The 12854-nt window shown below is 39.5% G+C and overlaps 1 protein-coding gene across 1 annotated transcript; it reads right to left on the reverse strand.

Annotated features, from left to right (window-relative positions):
* Positions 1 to 7387: 7387 nt before the first annotated feature.
* Positions 7388 to 9614, reverse strand: LOC110959865 (OTU domain-containing protein 1). The gene has a single exon (XM_022206875.2). The coding sequence runs from the start codon at positions 9254 to 9256 to the stop codon at positions 7955 to 7957; it is 1302 nt and encodes a 433-aa protein (XP_022062567.1). The 5' UTR covers positions 9257 to 9614; the 3' UTR covers positions 7388 to 7954.
* Positions 9615 to 12854: the final 3240 nt, after the last annotated feature.

Here is a 12854-nt window from a genome sequence, read left to right on the forward strand (position 1 = left end):
AGGCAGATAAGGCCACAGTGTACCCTTAAATCTTTGTGTTTTACACTCTAAGGGGACTTCAGATCTCTTAAGGGACGTGCTTTTAATCCACTGTGAAAACAGCTGCTTAGCATCTCAGGAGGCTTGGCTATTTCGAGAGGGATCACCGCGAGTGCCTCTCAAATGCGATCAGACGACTGCACACGGCATTTCACACCTTCCCCTTAGTCAGGAGCAAGTCATCAAAAGACGACATTAATAATCGTGAGTGAACTATCTATAGAAAATATGTCTCAGGAAATTAAACCTATGTCTCATCCTCACCTTCACGTCTTTTTGATTTACTTTCACAGAGAATCTTAAGCTACACAGACAGCATCCCCCCCTGGTTCCCAAAGCTTGACGCTGGCACAGACACCATCTGCATTCTTGAGGTGGTAAAGAAGCCTGTTCTGTGATTATCATTCCGACGCAGCGTTTGCCATATTCCCCAGATAATCACAAAGGGACCAAGACTATGATAACATGCAGCCATGTTTATTGTTCGTCCTGGACGTCCTGACAAAGCAATAGCGATAAGTGACAACAATGATGTACTTTTGACAAGAGCAAAGCTAAAGAAAAGAATCCAAATTGAATCATAAAGGGTTGATGGAGTCAGCAGCACTGTCTGGTCTGCTTTGTGTTATGACTGAATATTTGTTGGTTCATTTGTTAAAACCCATGAGAAGGTTTTGATTTGAATATGTTAATGTACACAGTTGGTTAAAAAATGTTAAATTACGTTAGTGCTGTGTTAATTTAAAGCTGCAAACCGGAGCTTTTTACACATTAGAGCTACAGCAAAGACAATATAGCAATTAATGTAGCACATGAGAAGTTGTTTTGCTTTGTTGTTGATATGGAATGATTTTCACTACAATAAATGCAATGATTTTATTTAGAATTGTGGACAAAGAGAGCTGATAGACTTTAGTAAATTCAGCAACAGTGACAGAAAAACAATATGGGTGAACAGAACTTTGCGTAAAAGAGCAAATCGCTTGAGGATCGACAAGACAACAAAACGTGAGAACTTAATTCAGCGGTCTAATCAAGACTGCATCTCTCTCTGGAAACTGTTGACATAATCTTCAAATCTTTTTGGAAAGCTGAGATGTCGGACAATATGGCTCAGAGTGCAGCTGTTCAGGATGTAAACCGGCTTAATGAAAGACATATCACTGTTTTACTCACTGAATGAGCAGCCGACAGTCAAAGCACAGATAAGTCCCCAAATGCAGTGAAGCATATGTTGACCACACACATACACAAAGAAAAGATCAAACACTAATTATGATGACACTTAAATCTAAAAGACACTTCACTGGAATGATAATGGGAATGCCTGCGGTTCCACTGGTGTTAACAACATACCATGGCGGCATCTGCAACTACTTCTGCTCTGTAAATCCCAACTTGTTTGCTCACTTTACTTAAAGTCTATTGGGGACACCTTGCACGCAAAATTTTAAAAGATCAGTCCAGTCCATGGGCATCATATTTTTGCATATTGTTGACAAAAATGAACTGTATCTCATGACCTAAATCGGACTGAAGAGGTGTCTTTCAAGCGCATATTTCAATATAAATTTTATCGGTGTTTAATAAATTATAAGTACTAGAAAATATTAAGTAGGAAAACAGACTGAAAATTGTGGCGGCTGTATGTTAGGACTGCGTTTATGTAAACTGAGCACACAGTATTCACTTACAATAAATATTTAAGGTTATTCCTCTGTTAAAACATGTGCTAAGTGTACAATGCATGTACAGTAATTAATCCTGACTTCAAAAATCAGAACTTGTTGATTTTACATAAAAATGATTCCAATCTCACATTAGGAACGTGTGTTTGTGTCAAGGAAGCAAACCATGTGAGTGTCATTTTGACAGTTCTGATTATTTATATTGGCTCCACGCTTAAATATTGCTTTACGGATTAGTTGGAATTTGCAGTGGAGTGCTGTACTGGCTCCTTCCTAGGAAAGTGTGACTCTGAAAATCTCCCATCGTGACAATGGGGAACGGTAAAATGGAAACATGTTGAAACAGAGCAGTAAGCAGTGAAGAAGCAAAGGTTTGCAGGTGATCCAGACAAGTCAAATGAGTCAGTGAATCTCAGTATGGTTTGGTTTTTTCCATGAAACAATCATGATAATTATGGACCAACTACTTGACCTTGTCTCCAAGATCACATCTTCATTAATTTGGATAAATCTGAAACATAAATCTGTTAATAATTTAATGGAACCCAGATTTTCCAAAGTGATCTCCAGATTTCAAACATATTTTTCATGCTCTCACAGATACTTTAGTACATCCATGTAGCACTACCCGAAACACTTGGTATGGCAATCCCACATGCCGACTCTCTTCTTCGTAGATCTAAAGATTCGAGTAATATTCGTTCACATTTTCACCCAAAACGCTCTTCTTTTTGCTGCAGTTGCTTGTTAGCATGAGCAGCAATTACCACCAAGGCTATATAGGCAAAAAAAAAGAGTGCCGGGGAAAAAAAGCCAACCCAATCAAAGAGAAAGATGTTTTTCGTGTTATTGGAGGCATAGGTCCAGGGTAGAAACACCACAGCAACAACAACAATGTCAAACAATGTACATTTCTGCTTTAACTCATGTAAACTGTGCAGCACAAAACCAACAGTGCTCCCTCAGCTCCAGCAATGCGAGCTGATAAACTCACATCTGCTGTAGTTTTCCCTCCATGTGACGCCAAGATCATTAGCTGTTACAGCAGTTGGAAAATGAATGGGGTGATGGATGAGCTATTGTTCTGCTGCTATGCAGGTGCTATTTTGGGGGGATATTGCGAATCCAATGAGTGTTAATGCTTCCAACAAGACCAGGACACCAAGTTCACCAGCTGGGGCCTGAACCATAAGCACTTGTGAGACTGTTTTGTGTGATTGTGGCATGTTGTGTGAGTGTGTACATCAGAGACAGTGAGAGACGAGATTGAAACTTGACCCCACTGTCACCTGCCTCCGAGCAGCAGGGAAAAAACCGGATGGGCTGAGTCAGAATGTGCGGTTTGCTGCTGAAGCTGCTGTTGTGTCCTTCCACGCATCAGCCCTGCATACAATGCGAGCTTAACCTGCACACGGCATCAGCACTTCCCACCCTGCTGTCCACATGCATGTTCCTGATGTACTGTGACAAAGCACAGACCCAACAAAACCAACCCAAAAACACAAGTAACGCTGCCGTCACAAACACAACCGTGCACATGTGCCGTCATACAGCGTGCTACGGATGCATCCTTCTGGAGGGCTTTGCAGCAAACTGGCTATTTTCCATTGCGTCCTCGCTCACGTGTCTTGTCACTCAACCTGTCACCATGGAGATGAGCTGGGTTTGCCTGTGTCTCATGCTTTAGTGCAAACACTGCAACACACAGCAGCAGAGCAGGCGGCCGACAGTGTGGCAACTCACGCGCAAATCAGAGGCACATCTTGTCCACTTGAGCAATAAAAGCACAAAATCAGAGTACCTGAGTGTAAACCCTTTTTATCCCTCCTGTAGCAGTTAATGTGTGGGATGCAGTGGAGCTGTCACTAAATGCACCTCAAGGTGAGACAGAGCATGAGAAATGAGGAGGAAAAAGTTGGTAGGAAGGTGGAACTCCCACTTCAGGTGAGTGTATTAAAAAGGGATTGAATGAGATCTGAGCACTGATAGGGCATGCAGGGTAGGTCACAGGTGAGGGGTCATAGGGGATATGGAGAATAACATATAAATAAATAGAAATGCTGGATATTCTCTCATTATTAAGGCAACATTTAAGCAGAGGGGACTTTCCCAATTGAGTGTATTTTTACTGACAAGTCATTCTGGCAGCTTGTTCTTGCATGCATGCAAGAAATAAAGAAAGAAAACTGCTTGTGTTATGTGAAAGTAGCAGTAAAGAAGAAGGATGCATTAGAAGAACTTTTTGGTGAAATCAAGGTCAGCAGCAGAAGCAGAGGAGATCAATCTTTCTTTCTTTTTTACTTACTGTGAATTCTGGGGCTCCCTCTGTGATCACTGGCTGGGAGGTCCGCGAACTGCACCCGGTGTCCCGACATGTTCCGATATCCACCTTCCTCAGGTCACCGACACACGACACAAAACGCTCCTCTCCGGGCTGTTCCCAAAGTATCCGGTAACTTCCGAGTCTCAGGGGGAAAAGGGGGGAGGTTGGACGCTGAGGTGTCCGTGCGTTAATGTGCCGGTTGGGGAAATCTCCAGACTTCACACCGGAGGAGGAAGAAGAAGAGGAGGAGGAGGAGCAGGACTCTGCGCGCGCTGACTGTGTGCCAGTACTGCGGTGGAGCAGCGGTCCACTCTCACCTGCACCTCCAGCTCCGTGATCCACCACTTTACGCTCCACACCAGCAACACTGGAGAGCGCAAGAGTGTCTGTCCCTCCTCCCGCGATAAAACTTTTTCCCCTTTAAATGTCTGCAGCGTTACATCATCACAGTAAAGCTTTCAGGGAAAAAAAGATTCAGCATAACCCCCATCATGATGAAGTTGAAGCAGGACGCTGCAGCTGCAAATATACAGATGTTACGTGAACGCATCCTATTGTTTCTACTCCTACATGGAACAAAGTTGGTCGTAAAATCCGAATTTGTGAGACATTATTAATCATTTCAAACTCTCAAAAGCACACCGCTTATTTCATAATCCTTAAAATATCCTACAATATTTTTTTATTTTTGAATGCTTAATTCGCCGCAGTAGGTGAGATTTTTTTTAAAAATCACACTTTACAGGTAATTTAGCTCAGAAAAAGTCATTCCTTTAGGCCAGTAACTTTGGCTGAGCATATGGGGGCCTGCAATGCCACCTAATGGAAAGAAAGTGCAACATTTACGAGCAGGCTGGCAGTCAATGGGGCCACAAAAAAGGGAAATACTATGAACAATGTTTTGCAGTTTGGGGCAAACTACAGTTTTAGAAATGAAACTGAATCAGTTCTATGGGCATAAAGCTGTGGTAGAAAAGACCGAATCTGAATAGATTTTTTGGGGAATGTATTAAACTGAACCTGTATTCCAATTTTCAGTGAGGATCGAATGCAGTTTTAGAGCAACAGGATTCATTTAAAAGTATTACATTTAATTCCAAGTTTACTGGAATGCAGCTTCCATTCAGTAAATACAAATTCAGAAGTAAACAATTCAAATTTAGTTTCCACAAACTATGGCCCATAAAATTTCTGTCTAATCAGATTCTCTGTGACAAAGTCTCAAAAAAGGAGCTAGTAGTAACTCTGACTACTGCTCTCAGACAAACAATGGTTCATAAATGGTTCTTCAGATGTCATTCTGGTTCATGAAAGCACCACTGTTCTTTGTGTATGATGTGTGGTACTTAAAAATACTAAACATTCTTCTTTTTTATCTGAGGTATTTATATTAGCAGTTCACAGCATAATATTACAGCTGGAACTGCTAAAACTTGCTAAAAGCTTGTAAAACTAGTTCCTCTAAGGCATCGCTGCAAAGAACCATTTTTGGTCGTCTTTACTTCTCTGAGTGTTGGCCGACTGCTGTTGCCTCTTTATACATTTTTAAAAATATAATTCTCTTTGATTCTTGTTTATCTCGGGAAAGTGGATTTGCACCCCCTAAACTTTTTTGTCCTGCAGCTATGAATTTTTGACCAACAATGCCTTAATAATTCCTAAGCAAAACAACTTCATGAATTTTTAATCTGGTGTCTAGTGATATACTGTCAAGGCCCAATTCTGAGCAGAACAGCTTTTAGATAGATTTTCTAAATGTTCCTTATTGATTTGAATCCCCATTAGTCACCATAAAAGGTAGTAGCTTTTGTTCCTGGCATCCACAGAAATAAACATCAAAGCAGCACATTATAAAACAAAAATTCAACACTGTGATGAAATCCAACACAGAAGAAAAAGAGAGAAAAGTACAAGAAAAAAGTACTAATAATCACATCAACTATGACAACAAGTTGTCACACTTCCTCTTTAGTGTTAATGGAACATAAATCCAAATAGATACAGAAGAGGATGTTCTGGTTTGTGCTTTAAACTGTACTTAAAAACGGCTTCATTTTTTCATTGTGTTACATGAGAGCAAATCCTTGCATACTTCAGTTGCTTTGTACATAACAATGTGTATCATTTTTTTGAGATGTGAAGTGAAAAACAATCTTTTGATACATGGCTAGTGACAAAGTTGTGGCCCAGAACATTTGGGATCTAAGACAAAGCAACACTTCCTATAAAACAGAGCAGGGTAATAACTGTGCTGTTCCTCACCAGTGGTCAAATGAGCTCTGATGATGTTCTGATACGGTTCAGAGTGAGTCGTGCAGCTCTAATCTGGACTGATTGTAGTGAAGCCTTTGTTCAAAGCACATGACCACTGTACGGGACAGTGATCCAAATGAATAAGTGGTAATGCTTGAAATATTTTAGGAATGTATTGTTGTAGTGAGAATTTTGGCACATCTAACAACTGTCAGACTTTTAACCAAGTTAGGACGCTTTCAAATCGGCTTCGAGCACTTCAACCTGCCGTCTAATATTACTCAAGGAGGTTTGATTTCCTGCCCTTGTTTAGTAGGCACTCCCTTTGCGGACAGGTTTAACTGCGTCTTGTACTTAAGCGCACAGTTTAACCCAAATGCCTTTTGTTTTTCTGACAATTACAAACCAGCTTGCAAAACATACTTGTACTCTTTCACTATCAAAAAACTACCACATTGATTTCTTGTGAGACAGTGACGGTAATTTATGACCCGATTCATGACATAAAAGGTGAATTCAAATCTAGCAAGAGCGCTCTTTGTAATTTACTATCACCAGTAAATTTAGGGCAATTGTCTGTCATTTCTGGTAATGCTGTTATGTAATTTTACATTTTTCTGAGATCAGGGAACACCAAAGTAAAATACCAAAGAAGGAACATTTCGGAGCCGCAGTTTTACAGCATGAAGAAAAAAGAGACACTGTACTCTGTGTGATATAGTATGGAGGAAATCAAGCAGAATAAATCCACAATTTACAGCAACAATGCACTTTTTGGCACTTAACACAGCTAAAGTCCCCTGTGCTCTGTGCTCTGAGACCGCAGTCACCGAGTTGTGCAGCCGGACCTGAATGAGAAGCTGCAGGGTCACCGCATGCAATAAACTCCAAACATCGCTTTTCACTTTAGAAAACCGGCGAGCGGAGGACGAGAGCTGGACATCCACGATGCAATTGAATAAATGGATTCCACTACAGTCTTGCACAAAAGACGGCATAGAGGATATTGTGACTGACATTGGATAAGACATTTGTAGAAATTCAGAAAATATGGATGTAAATTAAAATATAAAGACACTGCAAGTCAGCCTTTATTTTAGTACTTTATTCTGAAATATATTGATAAGTCTCTAAAAAAAAGAACAGGAATAATTGATAAATTGTTCTCAAAGATAAATCAAACTAATCTAGTAGGATTGTGCAAAAGAGAAAAAAAACTATACAGATATGAAACGATGAAGGCATGAGGGGGAAAATGCAACCCAGGTTTCTCTGTATTTGAAAATATTGTATTTGGCAATTGCCAGAGTACAGGCATAATAGAAAAATAACTGCCAAGAAAAGGCAAATAAATACTGTACACTCCAGAAGCACTTTTATAGCCGTATCTGAACAGCCTCAAAGCCTTTCACTCATGTCAACATAACCCAAACTATCGAGGAGAACAGGCTCACACACTTTCAAACACTTTCAGAGACAACTAGCGCTAGTTTGGAAATGCTGGCAGATACAAAAACCAAAGTATGTGCACTGCACTTCTTTTCACTCTGGATATATATCTTATAAAAAATAATTTAAGAAACAGAAACGACAGCTCTGCATTCTTCTTTAACAGTGTACAGCCGTGACATCTCAGTGTGCTCGCTCACAGTCACACACAACCATTTTGTTCAATGTACATTTTGGATAATGAGGCTGCCATCGACTTTGCCAGTTCCTCATCTCGTTTCCTTTGCAGGTGTGAGTTTCTGCACCAGTCCTCGTACTCCGGGTTGGGGAGACACCGGTCCAAGAGGACGTCATAGTGACCGTTGCTGAGCCAACTCAGCCAGATTGCCGGTTTGGACACGTCCTCCTCCCCGAGGTAGTGCACCATGGTGGAGACGGTGGGACTCTCCAAGCTGCCGCCCGTTGTGAGGTGGATGTTGACGTTCAGCATCTGGCTCATGGCGAGCAGCTCAGGGTAGCCGGCCCAGGCTCCATCCTGAGCCGCGTTGATCAGGAACTCCCCCACATCCCCCTCGATGATGGGGTTGAACTCGTCCAGGTGGTCAGCGATGTGGTGCACCGTCTGCTCCCTCAGCTCCCCATGTCTGGCCTGGTCCCCGTAGGTGGCTTTGCACACAGCTCTGTACAGACAGTTTCCATCTGGAATGACGTGGTACCTGTATTTGTGCCTCTCCTGGAGGTACTTGTTCTGCTTCTCCACCTCAGCCAGGTAGCGGGCCACTTTATCATTGAGATCCCCTTTCTCCTGGCTTGAAGGAGACTCCTGCAGAACACTGAGCTCAAAAGCCCGTTTCTCATCCGACGCTGGAGCAGCTTTGCCACCACTGATTTCACTGAAATCTTCCTTTATGAGCTCTTCAGCTGCCCTGAGGTGATCTGGTTCCTCCTCATGCAACAAGGCCCATCCGTTGGTTCTGAAGTTGGCATCAGTGAGCGAATCTGCATCACCTGGATCTTCCACCGTCCTCTGGTATCTGTCTATTCTGGGTGAAACAGTGACGCTGTTGAAAACGTGCTCAGGTAAAAGCTTCTCGGTCCCATTTCTCAGATGATCAATAAAGTCCACTATCATATCAGAGTTAGCTTCTCCATTCTGCGGATGAGGAGAGGGCGGCTTGGACTTGGATTCCCTTATGATGTGGACAGGAACAGACCTCTCCACCCCATCAGGTCTGCGGATTAATATCTCAGCGGTGGAGGTGAAGTAAACTGGCCTCAGGGATGGAGCCTCATAACAAGAAAAGGCAGGCATGTTTGCGGAAGCCTCTGTCGCTGGATCGCCGTTTAGCTCCGGAGTTGAGTCTGCTGGAGTGAATCTGGGCCCGTCGGCCTCACAGGAACTTTGTGTTGATCCGTTCAAGCGCTCGGACGCGGTCGACAAAGTTATTGTAACTTTGCGAGACGACCTCGGGTAGTGTGTCAGCGCACTGTTGTACAGCTGCATTTTGAAAGAGTCCTTTATACTGATGGCCGCAGCCGCGCTGTTACGGAAAGATGACAACAACAGCTAAAAATACGCTCCATGTCATCGACAACAGTAAAGTTGTAGGCGCCGTTTCCATGGACCGGAGTCCTGTCAGCACCGACACACCGACACCAGCCACCGTCCACTTTAGCCTCCTTGCGTCATTTGCAGTCGGGGTGCCTCCCTAATTTTAGACTTCAAACTGTAACCGGACCCAGCCGCTAAAACTGCGTCAAGTCTGGCAAAACTCAGCAGAAAGGCAATCCGTTTGAGTCACTTAAAAATAAAATGCAGTGTTTATGAAATGATCTGTCCTCTTTGGGAGTTTTCTTATTTGTCTAAAATAAATCGAAGTGATTTTTTTTTTTTTTTGCAATTTTGCAACCTTGTACACTGATCAACAGAAAAAAAATGTATAAATAATATCTACAACTATTGTTTTATTTTCCAGACATGAATTAGTAAAATCACACTAACTGTAAAATAACTGTAAAAAAGAGGGAAAAGGTCATGTAATTTTAACATCATAACAGTACACTATGTTTGCTGTATTTGCATCATTTAAAATATATCATTTTTGATGATTTTTGCAATGAATTGTAAAAAGAAGAAGAAGAAGAAGAAGAAGTATATTAAGAATTTAAAAAATGGTCACTGTTGCTTCACATATTTTCCCTGTTTTGGTAAATTGCATTTAGTAACTCATAAAAACACAGAATAAAGTGGATATTTACATGGTAAATATATGAAAACAGGCGAAAACTGTCAATAATGTCTACATCAAGATTCAGAATTCATATTTTTCTACTTAATGCTTGTCTCAAAAAAAGTATTTTTTACTGTTTTTTAATTCAGAAAAGATATAATTTTACAGATATTTGTGGTTAGTTGTAATAAAGAATTAAACGATGACAAGCAATTGTTCAATCTTTAACAGATTTCCCGTTTTACATTTAGTCACTACAAAATTCACAGAATAAAGTATTCATTTTCATGTTAACTGCAATAAATCAGGTCAAACCTGTCAATAATATCCATAGAAAAAAATCTACAGTTTTAGAAATTGTAAGTCGTACTTTTATCGTGCAAAACCATAAAACTGCACTACTTCTATTGTATTTAAATCTGCAAAAATATTATTGCACAGATATTTGCTGTTTGTGTATACGAAAGGATTTAAAATGGTAAAATAAAAAATAAAAATTTTAATTAATTTCACAAATGTCATCATTTAGCTTAAATTGCAGATATCCAGTAAATTCACAGAAAAGAATATTAATTATGTTACATGTTAACTGTACAAAAAACTGTACATAATATCAACAAAAACAATGATTTGTTCTTTCACGTGTGACAGTAAAGCTGCACTGTTATACTGTAATTAAATCACCTAATATTTTACAGATGTTTGTCATTATTTTCACAATTTTACGTTTTTTGAACGTTATAGTATACAGCTTTAAGGACAATATGATTGTCTTAAGTTACAAAGTATGAGCAATAATAACAGTATAAATACTGTATGGTGTAATATCCAAGATTTTTAAGTAGTATATATGCTATATGCAGTATGGAGTCTTTACAGCACAGTACAGTGTTAACAGAACAAACAACACCCTGCTGTTTTGATTGTCAACATGTGAATAATTTACCTGGTGAACTTACTCCACATAAACATTGTATGACCTAATTAAAATCAGTTATCCAACCTGGCTCAGTGTGAAATCCTGGTTCTCCGTCACAACTAAATTTCATAAGCTGAGATAAGCTGATAAATAAGCTGTGATCTTTGGACATGATGCAACCAAGCGATTACTTTCGGTTAGCATTCAACTTTAAACCAATAATGTGGTCATAAAACAACTGAACACAAAGCTCCACTTCAGAGTCATTAAATGTCTTCCCCAGCAAAGCACTAAAACATTATAAATTACTCTGCTGTCACTAACAAATTGTGCTTTTGTCAGATGAATAACTCTGCTGTCTGTTTTATTTTTTAAAGAGGAACACCTCTCACTAGTTGTGTAGATGTTGCTGATTGCAGGCAGCTTGACGCAGCGTCTCCCTGTCAGTCCTGAGTGAAGCAGTGAATCAGTGTTGGAAAAACGTGAAGGATTTGATGCGTCACAGTCCAGTTTGTTGAGTGATAACAAGTGAAACAGTAGCGCGTACTGGCAGTGAAACGATCTAGTATGTTCTTTAGGTCAATGCTTTGTGTAACTCAGGTTATTTCCAATTAAAACATAAAAGAACAGTCATTAAAGATGTCTAAGTAGATATAACTGTCTAGGTCTACACATTTAAAACTGTAATTCTAAAGAATTTTCTCTTTAAATTTTACAGTTTTTTTCAATATCTTTGAAATCTATGAAAATGTTAATTACAGAAATTACATATTGATGTAAAACAACATTAACAACCTAAACCTGATATTTTGGACACATAAAGACTGTTAAAAGACATTCACATATTTACCATATTTTTTAACAAATATTTTCTTTTTATTTAATCGATGAGGCCCAAGTAAATATCCTTCATTAATCACTGAAAACCTAAATAATCACTCACGATCTCAGGTAAAATTACAGCTAGAAAGTGTATTTGAAATATGGAAATGTACCGTATGAAGTATGAGTTATTTCTTGTTATTTTACACCATTTTTTGTGTCTAGGCTTTGGAAATATTACCGATGTTCTTCTTGTTTGTATGTTTGTTTCTTTATTTACTCTGCACATCATTGAATTGGTCACCTGAATTCCTGTAGAGGCGGTATCACACTGTAAAATGGGCCTCGCAAAAAGCTCGCAGAATGTCTTGTTTACATCTGAAAATAAGTAAAATGACGACTTAATAGAACACAAACATGGCTATTACTTTGAATTAAATGGTGAAAGAAATTAATTCCATCTGTATGTCAGGACAACAGTTTAATAATAAAACAAAGTAGACCTACAAACACAATAATTAACATGCACAACTATTGTTAAAATTATTTTCTAATTGGAATCGAGTTTTTGATCTGAGTTATACTGAGTGACTGACAGTAGCAGGTTTGGGCAGGACAAACATGCTCACATCTCTATTTTTAACACTTTGTCTGCTTGAACTTGTCTGCTGGGAAACAGTCACGCTACTTGTGTTTGCTATGAACGCTGGCACCTAACATAGATATTACCTCAGTAGAGTCAATCACAACTGCAGCTGTAGTCCAGATGGATCATACAATTATTTATTTTTAACCTAATTTTGCGGTGTACGACTCATTGCCATGATACACATTTGTCACTTAATATGAAATATTACAGGTGGAACGTAAACGAGTATGTCGACTCAATTTAACTTCAGATACTTCGAATATTTTAGACTTTTCTTTATACTTACTGTACGTGTATCAGACAAAGAGGTTAGAAATGAAGATTTTTGCACAGAAAAGATATAAACATCTGATAAAAGATGTTTAGGTGTTAATGAAACTACTCTACAGTTTATGCAGGTAAAACAATTAGCTGATTAATGAACTAATCAACTGATGGAAAGTTATTTTGGCAACTTTTTTTTGGTAAAATGCAACACATT

The sequence above is a fragment of the Acanthochromis polyacanthus genome, chromosome 20 (genome assembly GCF_021347895.1).
Source record: "Acanthochromis polyacanthus isolate Apoly-LR-REF ecotype Palm Island chromosome 20, KAUST_Apoly_ChrSc, whole genome shotgun sequence".
In the NCBI taxonomy this organism is placed as follows: domain Eukaryota; kingdom Metazoa; phylum Chordata; class Actinopteri; family Pomacentridae; genus Acanthochromis; species Acanthochromis polyacanthus.

Bases quoted from the DNA above. Each gene is read 5' to 3' on its own strand.
- LOC110959865 (XM_022206875.2), bottom strand. From the start codon at position 9,256: ATGCAGCTGTACAACAGTGCGCTGACACACTACCCGAGGTCGTCTCGC.